Source organism: Trematomus bernacchii, unplaced genomic scaffold (genome assembly GCF_902827165.1).
Source record: "Trematomus bernacchii unplaced genomic scaffold, fTreBer1.1, whole genome shotgun sequence".
In the NCBI taxonomy this organism is placed as follows: Eukaryota; Metazoa; Chordata; class Actinopteri; order Perciformes; family Nototheniidae; genus Trematomus; species Trematomus bernacchii.
Window position 1 is genome coordinate 6,558,657 of NW_022987689.1, and position 21,020 is coordinate 6,579,676.

Sequence of the window (21,020 nt, forward strand, 5' to 3'; positions counted from 1 at the left end):
AAACTGAATACTAATTAAGACTGCAGATAGTAAGATACAAGTGGAAACGAACTGTACACAAAACAATCGTAAGGTTTTACTTGACCAATCAGATCCAGTGCCTAAATGTAGTCCCAGACACAAATGGTTTTATACATTTCCCCACAAGTTGAATTATTCCTTTAAGCAAAAATGCCTAATAATCCAGTCCAATTTCAGTCTTCAAAACGGTGAATATGAATATGCTTTCTTGTTTTTCTATGACTGCAAATCATTTATAATTGGGGTTAGGACTGGGGGTCAAGTAAAACGATCCATTTAAACATAAAAAAGCCTGGACTGATGAAGATATTGAGAAAATGATCAGCAGATTTACTAATAATTAATAAAATTGCTTCACACAATGCAACTAGTGAGCAACACTAAGTATGTGAGGATCAACAGGAAGTTATTGAACGCCTCCTCACCGGACAGTCTGATCATCCAACCATCCCGCCGAACAGCTGGCGAAGCCGTCATAGTACGCCGCCCACAGCTGGGCAGGTGTGGCCATCTGAGCCGAGTTCTCCTGGCAGGCCCGCTGGGCGTCGGTGAACGAGAGGGCGTATCTGGAGCTGGGAGCCTGATAGTGAAACACCACGCCTACACGAGGAGACACAGGGACAGGTGGGGAGGTGTTTATCTGAGACATACAGCCGGGTTTAATGGGAATAAATCAGTGGGATGTAATCAACAAACAAGTCATTCTGGCCCCAAACAGATCAATCTAAAAGTGGGTGACTTTAAGCTTACATTTCACAGATGGGCACACCGAACAATTATCATGGGTATTCACTCCAAACTCTTTAATTAAAATAATTACACAATTGCTCAAGTGGAAAACTAGATAGCAGGAACACCACAAACACACGGAGCAGTATGCTGCATTAATGAAGTCAGTCATTACGATACTGATATAGTGAATCAATGTTATTAATGTTTAATTAAATACAAACACTGAAAAGGGTTGGCAGTGCTCTTGTTTTCCAGCTGCCATTATCTATTTTACACTATCACAACAAGCCTGGATTGCAATAAATGAGAAAAATCAATTAAGAATTGTAAAGTATTTGTGTGTGGATGCTGCTTGGTCCGTTAGAAGTTTTGTATTCTTTAATACAGTATGTCCGTTAGGCACTAAACTTTTCTCACAGTAAAGTCTCCCGTCAGTGGTTGCTGCACTTACCGGATACCACCAGGGGCACAGTGTCTCTCTCATAGTCGTTGCCCATGACAACCTGACAGTGGTAAGTGCCTGAGTCGTTGGTGCGGAGACTGGAGATCTCCATGGTAGCATTCAGAGCATTGGCAGCGTATCCTGGCAGCATGACGCGGCCACTGAAAGCCTTATTCACCTTTATTACATCACCTTTGGCACAGAGAGACAGGGTTCTTCAGTATGAGTGTCCATTGGCATCTTGCAGATTTTTAGAGATAAAACATAAACTTATAAAGGGTCTAAGATACATATTAACATGTCTTCTCAATGGCTCGGTCCTATGTCAACACACACTTTTCTGCCAAACACAGTTTAGGTTATTTCCCACGAAATACCTTTGTATTTGTGTTTTGTGTCTTTACTTTTCCCACTGGGTAGTGGACGGGGATCAGCTAACAACGTGACTCTCAGTCTTCTGCAGACCATTCAGGATTCATTTACTAATTCAACGTGATTCAATTAAATCAACACAATACTGACAAAGCAAATGTTCTCGGGTTTTAAGAGTTAAATAATGGTTTCATTTCTAACTTTAGAATAAATTGTTGCTTGTTTAGTCTTTAACATTTCACATTATAAAAATAGAAAAGGAAATTTAAATGTAATCTTTTCAGAGACGTTCAAATATAATCAGTATTTTTATTTAATTTGAGATGTTTAGTTCAAAGTAATGATCTGCAGCCTAACTCCTACGTCCACCTGTTACTTTTGATTATTTTCACTGCATGCTGCATTTAAAAACCTGGTGAATGGGCAACCAGGATAGTTTCGGGACCTGAAACAAATTAGTAAAAGGCACCAACACTTTAAAGGGGGGTAAATCCCATCGGTGCCATGCTTTGACTTTGCTTAAATAATTTCACTCAAGGGTTTTTTTAAGCATTTACAAGTTACTATTAGGATTTATGTCCTTTTAATACCAGGAGCTACTATTGTAAGCTTGTTATTTAACTCATGAGGTTTGAATTTATTCATTACATTCTTCCAGCTGAGGAGAGCTGCAGATCAGTGGAGACGATTGTGTTAACACACACACATAGTTTGATCCACTTTTAATATAAAAACATCGATTAGCGCACCTTTCAGGTTTACTCTCTAAGCACTTGAGATGTTATCTGACTGAGTAAAGTAATGTAGGTCTCAATCAACAGCTGACCCAGATCATCGTGTCCTACTTTTACCTTTAGCAGAAAGCACAGTCTGCTCATGAGGAGCCCCCTGTCCCTCGGCTGGTCCTCTGATGCGGGTCCACAGGACGTGGGGGGGCTGGGGGGAGGGGCTGGTCTGGAGGGTGAAGACACAGGGGAGGACGGCTTTGCCTGCCAGCGTTTGTTGGACTGTAGGATGTGTGATCCTACGCATGTTAACTATGGAGGAGGCTGCACCTAGAGGACGAACAAGACACCAGAGACAATTAGATGATCTAATTAAATGTGTTGGGGGTCACTTTGCTTACAAGGGAAGAACATAATGGACGTTTAATTGCATGCGTCTACTGTCTGACAGACATGAACAAGGCTGGTGTTTGATTAAAGAGGAAATGTCTCACAGTATTCTTCACTCAGATGTATATGCATATATGAGCTGTGCTGTAACCTCTAAGTCTGCTACAGTAACAAGACCTCAGGGATTCATTAGCAAGTTCACACTCATGTTTCCACACGAGGAACTGCTTCTATTGTACCAGCCAAGAAACATAACACTGACCCATTATAAGAATCCCACACATAATTATATACATGTATACACAGACAAGAGTAGAACATGTGTGTAAAAAATCACACATAAGTAATCACAGCGGCTCACAGGCTCCAACTTAAAGAGGCCTGATTATGCTTTTCTGGGGTTTCCCTTCCCTGATGTGTCATATAGGTTATTGTATATGTAAATGGTCTGCAAAGGCTAAAATCCCCAAAGTTCCCTCTAGAAGGAGTTTCCCACACACTCTGCCCCCCTGCCTGAAACGCCTCCTGGACTCTTTTGTTTACTTCTATAACATAGTGACACTCGTGCTTCTATTGGCTAGCGCTCCAACACGTTGTATGTATAGGCTAAGGGGCCGGACATCTCTAAGGGGCTGACCAATCACGACAGAGCCAGCCAGCTAACCAATCAGAGCAGACTGGGCTCTGGTCTCAGACAGAGGGTGAAAAGAGGTGCTGCAGCACAGGCAGTATGAGAAAAATAGAGCACTTTTTGAACATTAAAGCATGTAAACAGGTCACAGTAGAGGCACTAAATACAATTATGAACCTGGTAATGAGCAAAACATCGTCCTCTTTAATTATTTATTTTTATGTCTAACCTAAGTTTTCATAAATGATTCAAACTGTCAGTCAAACCATTTGATTTACACTTATTTCATGTGAAGATAGGCCTAACTTGAGCCACTGTCACTGTGAGAGACAGGTTCACCGGTCTGCAGATTGATATCAGAGGCCTGTACGACGAAGCCGTACAGGTAGCAAGCTAACTTCAGGGAAAACTCTGGGTTTCTGGTCCTACGACGCTGGTTCACTTCTTAGCGGGCTAGATCTCCATGGTAACTTATGCTGAACGGCTAGCCTGGTCCGGAGCAGCTTAGGTTCCAGGATAAGAGATCAACTCAGTGAAAGCACCGCCTGCTGACCAATCAGAGCTCCGTGTGCAGAGTTTAAAGCGATCAAGTCATATTACAGGATAGAGGAAATACAGAAAAACTGCCGTTGCAGGAAAGACGGCCGGCAAAAATCAACTGACTGTGTGAACGTGAAAATTAATAGAATATCCCCTCCCATCTTCAGAGCAATCTGACTATTATAACATTAGCGTTAAGAAAGCTTACTTAAATATCTGCCACGACATAAGTAACCGGATCAGAGTAACATTAAGTACAGTCCGCGGCACTGTGAGTGCAGACGGCGATGTGTTCCATTATCATTCATATCATATCACATCATAATGTATCATATATTTCCTTATCTGAGTCAGCTTCTTGAGCCGTATCTGGCCGTGCAACACTCACAGTGTCACATACTGTATGCAGAAGTATTATTTTAAGCAACACATTAAGTTGACGAAACACTCGAGTCAAATGTAATTAAAGTCAGATCCACTCGTGTCTTGGACGGGGCAGTGATTTCATAAACCTGTTAATGTACGCATTCAAACACTTTTTCTTTTACCAGCTGTATTCACCTTGCAGGTGCAGCTATGTGGCTTTTATCCTGGATAAAGTGTTTAAGTCATGGATGTTTAAAGTTTAACTTCTTCATATTTGTCTAATTATAGTTGACTTTTCATTCAGGAAGTATGACGCTGCGCTGTCAGTACGCTTGTCCATGTTTGTGATTGGTCGAATGCTCCAAATACCACCCCTTTCATGTGAACGCGCACCTAACTAGATAGGACACGGCTGGCTTGAGTTAACGAGTTGATAACCAGCGTCGTAGGACAGTTTAGCGAGAGCGCGTTTGTTTTGGATTGGGTAAACCGGGTAACTCAAACATATCCAGGTTATGTTGAACCGGCTTCGTAGTACAGGCCTCTGCTCTCTGCTGGTTGCTATGACATGTTGGTAAAATCATAATAATCATAATAATAATAAAATTGTGTTTTCATAAAAAGTCAATACTTATTTTGATCATAAAAGTTAATTTCCTTTTTTCATTGCACATTGACATAATGCTGACTGAGCTATCACCATGACAACTGAGCCCTGTCCTTGCTAATGAAGATTGTGAGATGTGGATGAAATCTGTAAAGACATTAGGAGGACTTTGAGTTCAATTTGTTTATTGTTTTTTTAATTTTTTTATTTAGGTTTAAATATAATTAATCTGACTATATACAAATAATAATAATGAGCCGTTTTTGCTAACAAATCCAAGGAGTAACATGGACTGTGAGGCACATTAGTCCTCCTAGGCAACAGAAAAACAACAAGGCAGACGACAAAATGACAAAGCTTTAATGAGCTTAAAGCACATTTGCTTAAGGATTGTGGCTTTTCTTTTCTTGTCCTCTTCATTCAAATTGTCACCATTAGCCAAATGCACCAATGTGTAGCAACTAATATGAGCGTAAGGAGGAGTAAGGAAAAAACAAAGCCTTGTATGGCACTTTGCACATGGAGGAAATGAATCCCCTTAAGATATTTCCATCTGCATTTAGATTGGACGGCTTTCACAAGCTGAACCCCCTGAGAGCTTCTCGCTGTGCTGAGCCTCTGCTGCCTTCCCCCAAAATCAGATGTAATCACAGAATCACAAATACCAGGGACGAGCACGAGAGCCAGAACAACACAGAGAGAGGAGAGAGAGCAACCCGGAGATGAAGATGGAGGAAAAAGAGAGACTTTGGATGACAAGTGTGCCCTGTAGCATGGTGGTGGTGACAGATGGGACAAAGAGAGAGCTGTTAGTGACATGAAAGGACACTCTCTATCATTAACAGATGCCGTCTCTTGTTCCTGTCAGGCCTCTTTCAGAGTCCATACGCTGTAACCTGCAAGGAGGCTTTCAAGGCCGATATCAATGTTTATTAAACTGAAGGGACTGTGCTGAGTTTGATCCTTTCATGCCAAAAATAATGTTGCATAAAACATATAATAAGGAAATAAAGGCAACAAATCATACAGTGGGATGTATTTAAAATGCTGAGTGTGAATGATTGGTTTTGACAGAGGAAATTGACCATTGATAAGATGAATAAGGTTGAACTACTTGGTTTTTCAGGAAGATTTTAATTGCATCTCACAATTTTTCATGGCAGTTTGCTTAGTTGTTTAAATTGTTGTTGTAAATAATATTTATTTCTTAAGTGCAATAGTTGTACACACTTGTAATTATGTTTACAGCTCTATAAAAGGTGAGTAAATATACCATAACTTTAGGAGTACCTTCCACATTTCAACCTTTAAAACAAGCTTTTTCATAACTAAGGTAGCCAAAGTCGAAACACATTTGAATCAGGAACAAACAGCTTTAAACTCCACGTGTTCTTGTTAGCAGGCTGAACATGCTGTGATTAACAGAACGGTGCAGAGATGATTGATGTTCAGTATTTACCATTAACCTGGTACCCTGTTTGCCAGCTGTCCATCATTAAAACTCTTAGAGTGAATGATGTTATCCAGATGTCCTAGTTCAGTATATCGTGGGACATTGTTGACTGCTTGAGGGCAACTTTGTGATGAACTTGAACATTACTGACTCAAAACGGTCACGATTCATAATATATATACTTTTACTCGTGTTAAAACAACATGAAACACAATGATGCAGTCTACTAGTCTGTACTGTTTCGCAGTCAACATCCACACCATTGAATGTGGAGCAGTAACTTTCCGCTGTCAAAACATAATGTCAAGCAAAGTAATGTTTTAATTTTGGAAATGAGTATGCAGTTTATCCACTTAATGAAAACCCAGGCTGACCAGCTCCCATCATGCATAACAATAGCAGGAAAAGTAATAAGGAGAAACTTATCTTTACCACAGGCAGTCAGCTGGCTGCACGTGGGACCTCAAACCTGCGATAGTTCCCACCAGAGACCTGCGGCTCTGAGATGTTTTATCTTTTTGTTCCATAATTGTGAATTTTATGCATAGTTGTAAGGAACAGATGGTCTACGAAACTTGCAGAAATGGGTTTGGATTTGTTCCAATTCAGTCCCACCGAGCATGTCTGCAAATACCCCCAGCATATCAGCTCTCTCTTTCAACAATCAAATGAGTGCAGACCTGTCTTCTGTATTCATGTCTATGGGATGTGGGAGCTGATGTTTTCTGTAATCTGCTCCAGCTGCTTCTCTTCCCTATCTCTTTTTTACAAAACCCACTTATGTGCCGACATCACCTGTTACTATTTTTCCTTAATTTCCTGCAGTTCCTGGAGATGCAGCAGTTTATGGAAACAATGAGTGGCGGTAGGAGACAGATAACTTACCTTCTCCTAAAAAGACCGACAGCATTAGCGCAAAGAGGATGGGCCGCCCAGCTGCACACAGATTCAGAGCCATCCTGGACCTGCAGAGGGACAGAGGAGAGGAAACAGAGAGGAGAGAAGTGAAGCTGGATGATGAAGGAACACAGAAATGCCAGTGAACAGAGGTTGAAATATAGATATCTGAGTGTAAAACAAAGACTTCCAAGACACTTCCAGACAATAAAGTTCATGGTGTTCATCTTTTTCTGTTTAGCGACATATCAAATATTTGAGATAAAAGTGTCTCCATCTTCCAAAATGTATGCATGTCATCATAATAAAGCATTTCATATGTTCATTCATTGGTGTCCAGTGTTGCCACCTTCATCATTACCATGCTTTGTCTTTGAGGTCAACCTTAAATAGGTTTGTTGCATACAAACAGGAAGTACAAATGAATTGCTTCACAAATTGAACTTTGTAACATGCATAGGTTGTAATTTCGTGCAAAAGAACATGAAATAAAAAATAACTAAATATGTTGGTCTATAATTCATCAAACCTACAGTCAGGTCCAGTATCTGGGTGTTTGTCATGTGGGTTTGTGCGAATCATTAAATGAGAAGCAAAATATAAAAGTGCGATATAAATGGAGAATGTTTCAATGACAGGTGACAGACAAAGAGAAGCTTGCACAGCTGTTTCTTGTTTACAAAAACCTCTTCAAAATGAATTACACCAATTAAACACACACACACACACACACACACACACACACACACACACACACACACACACACACACTCTAAATGTCGCTCTTAGAGGAACACATGATGAGGAGTAGCTGGCATCTACAGGTATCAAAGCAGCATGAAATCTTACCGACACAAAAACAACTGCTGACCTACACAATGTTTTTGGATAAACCAATGTAATCATGATTTATTAGATTAATCTCCTTTTGTGAGTAACTGCACTGTGGCCATTTTCATAAAATAAAGTACAAGGACATGGCCTTGATCACAGGATCTCTATCTCAGGCAAATGAAGTGATTTAGTAGCATCCACAAAGGGGCGGATAATGTCTTGTATCCATTTTATTTGCTAGTGTTATAATGTAATAAGAAATAAACAACACTGCATCTGTGAGGGCACTTAGAGGCACTGGTTTGTATTCAATGCTTTTCATTCAGCAGAGGCTTTTGTTCACACAGCCATTTCCATTTGAGCTCCAGCTGCCATCCAGCACGGTCCGGTCTTATTAACTGGCTATCAGACATTGTGAAGTCTGATTTGATGTTAGACCACACACAGAGTCTTAGAACAAAACATGATTGACTCGTATGACAACCACTCCAAAAGTAAAAGACTGGATTCAGTTTTGGCACCGCTGCAGTGAGAAGGCACTTCTGGTACAATACTATAGCACAACATATTGAGGAAATCCTACCGCCTCAGAAATGAGCTGCTGACTTTGCCAGAGGATTTGGCTCGGGGCCTGAAGCTTCTCAGCTGGATGGAAAGACGCCCGAGAGTTTTATAGCCCTGCACTGGTATGAAATGAAGAAGACGACGAGAGTATGCTGAAGGAAAACAAGCTTTACTTTAAACTCTAATCTTAAGGGGAGTTAGGCATCCAAATAACTCTAATTTATTCATTTAAAACTGATTGGTTCCTTATATTTCCTGCACTTTATATGTCGTTGCTGCTACATTGTACTGCCTTGTGGCTTGTATGCTGCTCATGCTCTTTCTGCATATCATGTATCTCTGTTTGCCATGTATATAAATGTTATGTTCATAAATGTTGTATGTGACGGGACTACGGATGGAAACTAGCTCAAAGCTAAAAATCCGGCTCATTCACATTTAAAAGCATTATTTTGTTTAAAATGTTCATTAATGTGCACTGTCCCGGTTCAAATAAACGATTAAATGAAATGAAAAAATGTCCCTGGCTATATTGGCAAAATCAACAGTGAGTTGCAATGGACCAAATGAAGTGTCCAACAAGTTTGGACTGTCTCAATCTCAGTGATCTAAGTGAATTATTTATCCAGGAAATCAGAAGACCTTTTAGCATTCACCAAGGTAACAGCAGCTCAACCCGTCAGCATGCCTGATGCTGAAAAAGAAGATTATGCAACACCAGTTCAACCCTTTATAAATGACAGGAATAATGGTCTCTCTCTTCTCTGACCATGTGAAAGCGCAGTAAAACCTTCAACCGTATACAACTGGAGTGTGTGAGACAAATAGAAACATTCCTCCCAGATAAGTAAAGCACTCTGTGACACCTGCCGAACTAAACTGCCATTAACAACAATTTGTTGAAGGATTTGTAATCGTTGGCAACCAAGTCTGGACTGTTGGAAAAAGGGGGGGGGGGGGGTTCTGGTGTGGGTGAGACGCTGCTGTGCCACACACTTTGAGGCAACCCATCCTGAAGGTGGGTCAGGACCCTGTGATGGGCTGTGACAGATTGGGGTCGAGCCGTTGGACTCTTTGCATGTAGAAGGCCCGGACCATCGGTGGAGCTAGCTGGGTGGGTGACAAGAGATTTCTAAAGGCTTGGAGAGGGTCATGACACCGGGGAGTTTGCCCAGCATTGTGAGCAGAGAGCATTAGAGAGAGTTGAAATGGAAAAACCTGGGACTGGCAGGGGCCCAGAAGCCACTATCCACAGCAACAGAATACAGAGTTCAGCCTATGGACATCTCTATGGCTGCTTTACAACATACATTGCTGTGTGTTCTATAGACAAGCGCCTTTCAACGTTTTACCAGAGGGGATTTACAACATACAGTGCATTGGCTATGCAATGACACCAGCCGCATACTAACCAGCACCTCCTTTTGTTGAGGACGAGACATCAGATGTCTTGAACGCCTCCCTCTAAATCGCCCCCCTCTAAATCGCCCCCCCCTCTTCACTTTCACAGGCACAGCTGTGTCTTGAGGAGAAAAGAGCCAGAAGTCTCTAAAATGCTTCAGTGGACATCAATGTGGATGTCCGTCCGACACATTTTCACGATGTTGTCTGAATAGGGCGCATTCTTAGCTCATTGTGAGTGCGGACGAGCGGAGTGACAGAGATCCAAAGAGAGCTAACAGACGAGGTTGGCAGACCTACATTACGGCTCAGCACTAAGCTGTCAATCTGTTGAAGCAGGAGACCAACTGGCCTCATGTTCATCATGACGCAGGAGAGACGGGGCCCCTCGACCCAAATCTCCTTCAGTTCAGCCGTTGGTGGGAAAATTGCTTGAAGGAAAAACCATGAAGAGTGTGGAAGAAATCATGTCAGCTGCTGTAGAGGCTATGAGGTAAATCGCATTTGTGAGCACAGCACGACAGCTTTATGCTGACAAGGCCTCTATCATGCTACATTGAAGTGTGTGAGTCTGTGAGAGTGTGTGTGTGTGGTTGTAAGTGTGTGTGTGTGTGTGTGCTTGTTCACAGACTGCAAAGGCCTTAATCAGGCCAAGTTGGGTCCCATGTTGATTCATGACACACACACACACCACTGTAATGTTGCAGCTCCTATAAAGCCCAGCACTAACCCGATCGATGCACAAGGTAGGTCAGTGAGTTTCACCCTCTGCATCATGTTCACAAAGCACAAACACATTGGCTAAATGCATTAAAACACACGCCAATACAAACACACACACACAAACTGGCAGCTGGGAAGTAAGTATTACAGTTTGTGAATTGACCCCCATAATGCATTTTACAAAGATAACAGCGGGAGACTTCCTGAAAAGTCAGAGTAGTCTTTAACAATGGGTACTGGACTTCAGAAAGAAGTGGATTTAAATGATGTTCACTTTCAACAGGTGACTTGTCTACTGTTACTGACACATTTTATAGCCTCACTTTATGGCTGGCTGGCAAATTAACACCAACTCCATGTTTTTAGTTCTCCAACTGACTTGTTAGAACAAGAGAGACTCCAAACAAGCTAACAGTATGCTGTTTTAGATAACATTGGAATTCAAATGTCAATAGTTATAAAAATAACCCTGCTGTCATGCTTACGATAGAAAAACATACCTGGGTAACAATATGTTTCACTTCGGGACATACTAGGGCTTTTGGGAAATGTTGCTGGAGTCTTCCCAAACCATATAGCCTACAGCAGCAATAAAAGAATGAAACCATAATGTTTTTCTTTCTGCCTCCAAATTTGAAATAAAATTGTTCTCCACCATAAAGAAAGAGCTCAAGCTCGTTTTGCACCTTTGGGAAATGAAGTTTTCTTTTGTATTTTTACAGGAAGTTCCAACGTCTTTTTTGGGCGACGGAACTATGACAAGAGTAAGCAGCTGAATTAATATCTAAAAATATAAGGTGCTAAATAAAAGGGGACTTTTTATAAATCTGTACTCTTAGACTTCGGGATGGAAATGGAGCCAGTTTTAGCCATAAGGAGTCAAACTGTCGCTCTTGTGTTCCGCTCCTGGGACCCGACAGAAAAGGTGATTTCTTTCCCTCCCTTTTTCTTCAATCATGTCTCTCAAACCTATTACCTCCAGAGAGCGGCAGAATAACAGCTCCGGATGAGTGACAGACAAAGTGGTGAGCTGGGAGAGGAAGAGGAATGAAAGGAAGCTCATTTTATCACCGTTGTGACATTACTTCACTGCTATGATGAAAGCTCTTCAGAGAATCAGCTGGAAGCTTCATAATCCTCCTTCATTTGCTGTTTGTTGCTGCATCTTGATATATTCTGTGCACTTACACAAACACCATTTCCCTTACTTAATTATACATAATACAGCAATGATGTGCTGCAGTGGCCATAACAGAGATTTTAAACCAGACGACATCAATATCAATTGCTTATTACATTTAAAAAATAAAAATAAACACTCTTAGAGGAAAGTAATCAGGTATTTACTTCCTGCTACATTCATGCACACTTTTCCACTTTTCCGCTCTCACGCTCTCACGCTCTCTCTCACGCTCTCTCTCACACGCACACACACACACACACACACACACACACACACACACACACACACACACACACACACACACACACACACACACACACACACACACACACACACACACACACACACACACACACACACACACACACACACACACACACACAGGTGACTAATCACACTCAAAGCAACTAATGACTCATGCAGCTCTGCTGGCTTCAGATGGAGAGAGGACTCTGGAAAGCTGGTCCCTGCGATTGGAGATTACACACTCCTTCCTCTCACACAGACACCATTGATCTCACTGGGCATGGAGACAGAGGTTATTTAAACCAGCTTGCTAAGGAGAGGCAAACTTTAGATTTGGCTCTAAGTTTGTGCAGTAGGGCCAAGAGAGGAGGCAATTCACATCACTCTGAAGGCTCCTCAAGTGAAGTGAAAAAGAGACTAATGCTTGTAGTTACTGTAAGTAGGTAGTTACAGCGTTCCTGTTGTTTTCTTTAATTTCTCATTGGTGCACAGTAACCTAAGAGGAAATACACCGATGTGATGTTTAATGTATGTATCACCAATTAGTGCAAACCTGTGAGAGATTGACAGCTCTTATAACATCCATCTGTTATGACTTCCTGTCTGGCTGCTGTGGAGCGACACTCAGCGGATGATGCTCATTTTCTCTCTCCACCTTTTTATTCATGCCACTTTACGGCACCATCGTGTGCGTGTTATTGTTGGGTGTGCATGTGCAAAAGGAGTAGGTTTCACTACATGAGATACAATGTATGTAAGCCAACTGGGAGCCGGACAAATCGATTTAAATACATTAGATTAACATATGAGCAAGCTGCACTATTTATAAGTGTGCACCGTTATATATACAGTCTATGGTGTGCACATACATATGTTAGAGGGAGGGAGAGCCAGAAAGTGACCTCGGTGGAATCAATCATGGCTTTGTTCTGTAATGCATCAAAAAGGATTGAACACACACTGACATCAAGTGATTTGTTAACAATGAACCTCCTCACTGGTAGAGGAATAATGTTTTTATAGAAAGACTTTACAAAAAAGAAGGCCATTTTTATTTGAATTGTAAAGTATTTGCCTTGGAGTGATTTTATTCAAAATAGGACAAATAAAAAGACTGATGTCAAGCAAATATTAATTTATTTAAAACATTAAAATACTTTAATGCAACATTTTAAGTTGTTGTTTGTCATATAACTTAAACATTTTATGTGATAATGATTTTTTTAAATAAAACAAATCAAACATGTATGAGTAGTATTTTGCATAGTAATGTACATTTAAAAAAATCTACTAAATACTGACAAAAATCCAATGAAATGTTTGTCCTCATGGGGCTATGGTTACAGCCTATGATACGTTAGTCAGGCAGATGTGTTTGCATACAGAGGGTGATGAGGACATCCAGCAGACACATAAGGATATATTTCAGTCAAATATCCACTGTGCTGTTTGCTCTGTTTTTGGTCTCCACCAACTCTTGAGGGGAACGTCTGACTCTTAAGCAGCCTAACACTGCTCTACTGTATGTTTACCAGCTGGGCGCCATGTTTGTTTAACTGCCAGGAGGCTGATGAACCAAAACAGTCAAGATGAGAAAAACAAAAGAACAAAAATAGTTATATACAATCCATAGTTATTGTTCAAGCACATTTAAAGACAATGAGGATCATGTACATTTGAGGTAAATTGTTGAAGTAAATAGCAATATTGAAGAGGATATTGATTTTACAGCCAGAGGTCTAATCTATATATATATATATATACGTAAGTAGCCTCTCAGCAGCTGGGTTGTAAAAGCACCAGAGGTCAAAGGTGAAGGTCCTGAGGTCAGCACTTGGTAACAAAGTCAATAAAGGATCAGGTGCAGGAGACGCAGCTATCATATTAACTATATGAGCTCCACACACACACACACACACACACACACACACACACACACACACACACACACACACACACACACACACACACACACACACACACACACACACACACACACACACACACACACACACACACACACACACACACACACACACACACACACACACACACACACACACACACCACACACACACACACACACACACACACACCACACACACACACACACACACACACACACACACAGGGAAAGGTGGTCAGGAAAAAGCTTAGCTGTGAAATGAAATGAAATGAAATAATAGACAAAAACATAGTTATGCATCGTGCTGGGACCACATCCAAAAACGTCCTCAGCTTTTGTACCATGCTGAGTCTGTGGAATATTAACAAGGTGAAGAAAGACAAAAAAACACTCTGTCCTTCAAGTGTTTACCACCGAGGCCCACAGCGGCAGAAACCATGTCCTCATTCAAGAGTGTTCATGTTTTAAACGGTGGAACGTTGAGAAACAAATACATGTAAAACACAGCAGCAATCGCTATAAGCTACCTCTTTGAAAGTGACTAATCATTCTAATCCTCTGTGAGTTCCATAGGCGGATACAAACTTTGGTTCAGCCTTAAAGAGCTTCTTCTTAGCCGACTGCGAAGCCAAACATTTGTCTTGCACCAGTCACTGCCTTAGAGGAGAGCCTCTGGCCAAAGACAAAGAGAGGGACCTTTCTCTTTGTGTGGGTGAGCTGTTCAGCTGTGGTCTCATCTACTCTTGTAATGATTGGCCTGGTGGGCTGCTTTAGTCCCTCCCAGGCTAAAGACTGGAGTTGATTGATGGATCGGTCTGCCCAATCCCTTTTGGGTCTTGTCGACTGGGGATTCACTCGGGTTTCAATATTCCAGGGAGAGATGAAGCCATTACGTTTCTATCCAGCCACTCAAAACACATCTATTCAGGGCTCTTTTTCTATTTGACAAATGTTTGAGGAGGGACCGTTGGGCTCTGAGATTTGGGAGCTGTCCAGTGCTGAAAACGTGAACAGTTTTAGCTCCAGTCACTGTGAAGTCATTGTTAGTCTAAAGCCAATTCCACTTCTGGCTGTTAACGCATCACAAAGTTCAAACACAGCATAAAATCCCCACTTCAGTTCACAGTCTAGTTCACAGTTGGATCTGCTGTTTATAAATGACTGCTTGTAAAAACTGAACAAAGGAGCATGATGCATTTTCTGCTTTGTACATCACAAGCATCTGATCCAAACCAAATCTACTTATTTTCAGGTCAGTATAGCCATAAAGCAACAAGCCTTTGGCTGACTCAGAGGTGAAGCTTATTTTGATTGTCAATATAAGCGAGCACCGGTTCCGATTTGCATTTTTATGGCGCTATTTTGTTAGCTATTAACGCTGTATTAGAGGGGGATGGACCCCATAATCACCTGAGTGACATATTGGAGTGGGCACTTTTATACCAGAGAGAATAATATAAAACCCTGGCAGAGAATTATCTTGTTTCTCTTCAAAATACACCATCTGCAAGACTTGAGACAAAACTGCTCACTTATTGCATTCCTCCTTTTATTCCCTATCACTACCAACTTAATTATCAACTGAACAGCAGATTGTTTTCTCCGTCCCAGTCTATAGAATGTCCTAAAATGGTGAAAAAGGCCCGCCACAAATTTCGAAAGCCCAAGGTGACGTCTCAAAGTCGTTTTGTTTGACATACAACCCAAAACAGAAAAGCATTGAGCTTACAGTACAATGATGTAATGCATAGAAAAGCAGCAACTTGTGATATGTGTTCATAACAGTTGCTGTTCCTAATTTAACTGGTTTTGTTGATAAAATGCTAGAAGATAGAGATATATATTTTTTCTATTTGTCCAGTTAAATACAAAATAATTCAGTTTACTGTCAAAAAAGACAAAGAAAAGCTATAAACTCACAATTACCGAGGGAAACAAAGAAACATTTGACATCTTTGCTTGAACAATGACTTAAAACCCTCCTAATTATTATTCTGTCGATCTACTGCTTCTTTCATGTATCTAAAAGCATCAGACCTTACTTCCTGTTCCCATCTCCCAGTGATGCAAAGTGACTCCTGGAATTGCAGCCGTCTCAGAGTCAGACATGATAAACAACACTGAGACTGATTAAGTGCAAAGTGTGTGGCAACAGACAGCGAGGAAGCTGAACGGACCTTTTTCTTCCCCACAACACCGCTCTCTGATCCCTCGGCGCGTGTGAATGTCGTCACACACACATCTCTACTGTACTGTATGCGTGCCGGGCTCATGGATGCACTTTCAAAGACACACATGCACACATCAGGACAGAATGAAAAATGCATGCTGTAAACTTTCAGCTGGGCCTCTTAGCCTCATTCCTCACTAGTCTCCTCATGCTCATCCCACAGGCACTACTGCTCTGTTATCTCTCACACACGGGCTACATTTCCTCAGCTCGGGTAGGTCTAAAGTGTGGCGTTGCCTGGTTAACCACGTCCTGACACACAGCTGGTGGTTGCCGCACTAACAAGTCAAAGAAGAAAAGACTTTTGAGTCTTTTGAACCTAAACAGAATAGGCTTTATTAGGCTGCAGGGGCTCTTATATTCTCAGACAATACAGCTCATTTGTCAAGGTGACCCAAACTGTTCTCCTCCTTCACTGTGATGTGTGAATGCCACAGTTTGTTTACAGAGCACAAAGTCATTAATACAAGAATTTCAAATATGTTTTCCTATGGTTGGCAGCAGGCAATCACTCATGTTACCATACTTTAGTATTTCCAGAGTTGGTTTACAAGGCGCAGAGACTTTGATGTAAAGATAAAATACTGTGTGATCACTGATAATCCAGTTTCTATACCTCACAGGGTCTTTGATGTCCTGCCCAGGTGACAGCTCTGGAGGTGGACCAACATAAGATCTGAATTTGGCAGTTATTCAACACATGTTGTTTGTTCACCAAATGACTCTAATTTACATAATAGATTTCACAAACACCTGTTCAAGTGTTCAGATCTGCTTCCACAATTGCATCAGTCAACAGAAGGCGCCCTCCCCCTTGTCTTTTGATGTTATCATCTGTACAGGATGATTTAAAATATGAATGTGCATCTAAACCAAAGTTCTTATGAAAACAAGAGCTCTCCAGAGAGGAAACCATGTAAAGGACACACCAACAAGGTTAGCTGAATTTATGATTAATGCATGCCTCTACATGGGTCGTAAATATAGAGCAATATTAAAAGCTATGAGCTGTAAATAATTAAAGATATCCCATACGGGTGCGATTTGTGTGCGACTCAAATGCTGAAGCTGTGATCATGAGAGAGGTAATGCGTTGATTGGTGCTCGGGAAATACTAAATACCTTTAACATATGCAAAGAATTTGATATGGATGGATGGGCAATGTGAAAAAACTACATTTTGCATTAATTGAAAATTAGTATATCGCAACCAACAAATGAACGGACTTAAAATCCTATCCGAGCAGCTGAGTGGTCTCAGACGGCTCCTAACACCCGGTGACTTGAAATACCACACACTGACCAAATGATTGATTTCATAAAGGCATGCATGCGAAGCGAATTATTTCCGTCACTTCATTCTTACCTTTTCTGATAAACCGAGACGCGTCCCAATGGTGCAATCCTGAGGAATGTGCTCTCCTCAGTGCAGGTGCTCCCCAAAGCTCCCACAGGGTGCAGACACGGAGAAACAGGGGTGAAACCGCACTTTGCAGAGCAGACCAGACCGGGTGAGTGTGAGCACCAGCGCTCCACGACTTGGACTTTTCACTCCTTCTCCAACGTTATCCTCGCCTCGCTGAGCTGCAGCCTATGCGCCGTTCATTCCTCTCACACACACACACCGATATCTGCCAGATCGGAATATATGCACACACACACATACACACACAGCAAGGTGCTGCCTCCGACCCCCTCCTCGCCAGCAGCAACGCTGAGGGAGAGAAGCAAGATCAGTTTGAACAAAGAGGCAAGCGGTGACAGGCAGACGGCTCCAGCGCCCCCATTCAAAGAGGGGGAGACACAGGGAGGGAGGGGGTGTAGGAGAGAGAGAGGGGGTGTACTTTTATGACCATAATCCGATTCCTACATAAACCTCAAAGGTTGATCCCGTGCCTGTAAATTAAATTCAAATTTACCCATGAGCTTACCATGACAGTCTGGCCATCAGCTAAACCCCCTGATATCCTCATGTCACTTCCTCTGTTATACACTGCTCCTGAGAATCAACTGAACTTGTGTAATCACATATAACCCTCAGGCCTTCTGCTCTAATGAGATAAAAAAAAATAAAGAGCATACTGTATCTACCCAATTAAAGTGTGCAGGAATAACATTTTGACTGATGCTGAGCAGGATTCAATGTGAAAACACAGCTGCCTCAGACGCAGCCAACATCTCTACACTGCAGCCGGGTCAATACACACCCAACAGTCTTCTTCATTAGCACATCATGAAGAAGAGCTTGTTTGTTGCTGGTGGCAGCTCTGGCCGTCTGACTGCTGCAGGTCCAGACACCGATTTCTCTCAATGATAACTAAAGAGTGCAGAAGAGCAGCACACTCATCAAACTGTAGTTCTGCAGTCTGGCGCTCGAGATGGTTTTGGATTATGCATCTTTTCCCTTGTGTGATAGAGGCAGGAGTTATCGGACGAATCCTAGAGCCACTAATCATGGTAATCACATTCATTCAAAACTGAAATATTTGATGAAAATAGCACTTTTGTCTGGTTATTTGAGGCCTTGTAGAGAGTTGGTTTAAAAGAATAAAGGTAACATGTTTATAATTGTAAATGTATCAGTGTTGACGCTTTAAATGATACAAATCAAAGCCAGGCAACTGAAAAAGCTTTTGGTTTTGACTTGCAACATTAATTTAACCCCAAATGTTGTTCAACTTTATTTCAATTTGTAGTGTATCCAGTTTCCAAAGGTACTTATCAGGCTGAATTATGAAAAAGATATATACAAAAAGACATTAGGAATACTTCCATGTGATAGTGCACACAGGGGTGTGTTGTGCAGGTAGAGCTCCCTGGAGCAGTTTTCTGAGGCCTTTGCAGTAAAGCGTTCAGAGTTTAGATCGTGTTCATCTCGTTCTGGCCCTCCTCCTGTTCAGAGACGCAGTAAGAGTTGGATAAATCCCCCACTGCCTGGTTCGTCCTTCACAGCGCCAAGGAGGGCCCACGTCAACAAACATGTCTGTAAAAAAAAATAATGTTTTTATTGTAAATGGGTTTTCTTGTGAAGCAAATACCAAAGCATCAAGTGTTAAACCTTATTAGCTGCTATTCTCTCTGATCCCAAGTTCCTGTGAATGCAGTGTTTTGTCCAACTGTCTCATAAAACACGTCATTGTTTTTTAAAGCCCTCTCTGTCAAAGCGTCTTTGAGTTCCTAGAAAAGCGCTATATAAGTGTTATGTATTATTATTATTATTAATGCCAACCAAATCCTAAACCAAGAACAAACGGTTATTAGGCAAACCCAATTTCAACTTTGATAACACACTATGATTAAATATCACTAAAATATGTTCACTGAGACATCAAACAGCCTTTTTTTAAATATGAATTTCTGCATCAGAAAAGGAGATTATTGGAAGGTTTTTTTTTATGTATTCTGTGTTGCAAAGAAAAGAATGAAACGCCAAGAGATTACGATGATGTATTTAGATGGTTGAATGAACAAACATTTGCCTAGAAGATATTTTGCAGGCTCCTGCTTTGTTATCACAAAGAGAGTGTCTCGTGTATTCACTCAGCACGGCACATCCATCCTGCAGATTTATGTGCTGACAGAAAGAAAAGCTTTGGTGTTAACTGGAGGTGCACTTATTCATATTTGTATTTCATTGTCAGTTCTGCGGCAAGAACAGAGAAGGAGACAACTTCCATCAATCTTAGTAATATTTGTCATAAGACCACAAACTGTAAGGTTACACCGTTCAATAACAGTAATGGACTGGATCAATACTTGTTATTGGAAACTCCCATACCTCTGTGGACTGGAAACAGATCAGTGCCACAGTGGAAAGACAATCTACCCTCAGCTTCAATTCTAGGGAATCAATTTCCGGCTGAATTATAACAAGTCTTTCCCTGTACAGTCGACCTTGTTTATCCGCCCCCTCCCCAGTCAGCTCTGAATTCCCTCAGTGTTCGAAGTAAGAGTTCCCAGAAAAATGTCTCATTTCATATTTATGCATGTGTCTCCACTTTCTGAGTTTAGAAATACTGCTGCATTTTTTTATATGTTTATGGTGATTGTTTTGTGTACATTTCGGGAGGTTTTAGGAATATATATAATGTTGTCAACCTTACTACTTTGCAATGTAATTAGGTGTCAGTGTTAACAGATTCTCACTTCTCCCATGTAGCCACAAAACAATTACTGCAGCTTTAAAGCGAGGGTAGACAACATCTTTTTGGCAAACTCCATAATAACCTCTCACCATATTGTTATTCAAGTGGTACTCATCATGGCTCTGCTTTCAAGATTCACAAACGCTCCCGTGTGATGGGAGATCTGGCCAATCACGGGTCAATTCAGAGCGAGAGCAAAGCACATAGAGAGAAGAGCTGCAAAAAGGGGTTATCATTCATTATATACTGTTTTCTGCCTACAATACAATATGCTTAAAGGTTATTATAGATGTGTTTCCCATAATGCCCAAAGTAAACGTCCTCAGACAATGATCTTATTTCACAGCAGTGTATCGTGTTGTTTCATGTGTGTTTGTAGCTGTATGATTTGAGATAATAATGCAAAGCTACGGCTGAACAGAAATATTCTGACTTCTAAATATAATATATTTCACAGCAGGAAGTACAAGTTTATACCAGGGTTTATGTTCAACATTTATGAGATTAAACTTCAAATTACAGTTGTACAGCATGTATTGCCCATCCACTGCTCATATAGTCACTAATTTATGCAGACCAACACACATTCACTCACATGCAAGCAGGCTTGGC

The 21,020-nt window shown here is 41.2% G+C and overlaps 1 protein-coding gene across 2 annotated transcripts in view; it reads right to left on the reverse strand.

The window, feature by feature from the left end:
* LOC117488789 (neurocan core protein-like) overlaps positions 1–18,001 on the reverse strand; it is a 42,461-nt gene extending 24,460 nt beyond the window's left edge. Inside the window, exons 1-5 of one of the 2 annotated variants that reach the window (XM_034137890.1) lie at positions 17,630–18,001; positions 7,165–7,244; positions 2,419–2,622; positions 1,205–1,387; positions 447–621 (exon numbers count right to left, since the gene is read on the reverse strand). In XM_034137890.1, coding sequence (XP_033993781.1) covers positions 447–621; positions 1,205–1,387; positions 2,419–2,622; positions 7,165–7,237 — 635 coding nt within the window. In that variant the 5' untranslated portion in view covers positions 7,238–7,244; positions 17,630–18,001. The remainder of the gene's footprint in view (positions 1–446; positions 622–1,204; positions 1,388–2,418; positions 2,623–7,164; positions 7,245–17,629) is intronic. The other variant, XM_034137891.1, reaches the window with a different exon arrangement.
* Between the last annotated feature and the right edge of the window lie 3,019 nt (positions 18,002–21,020).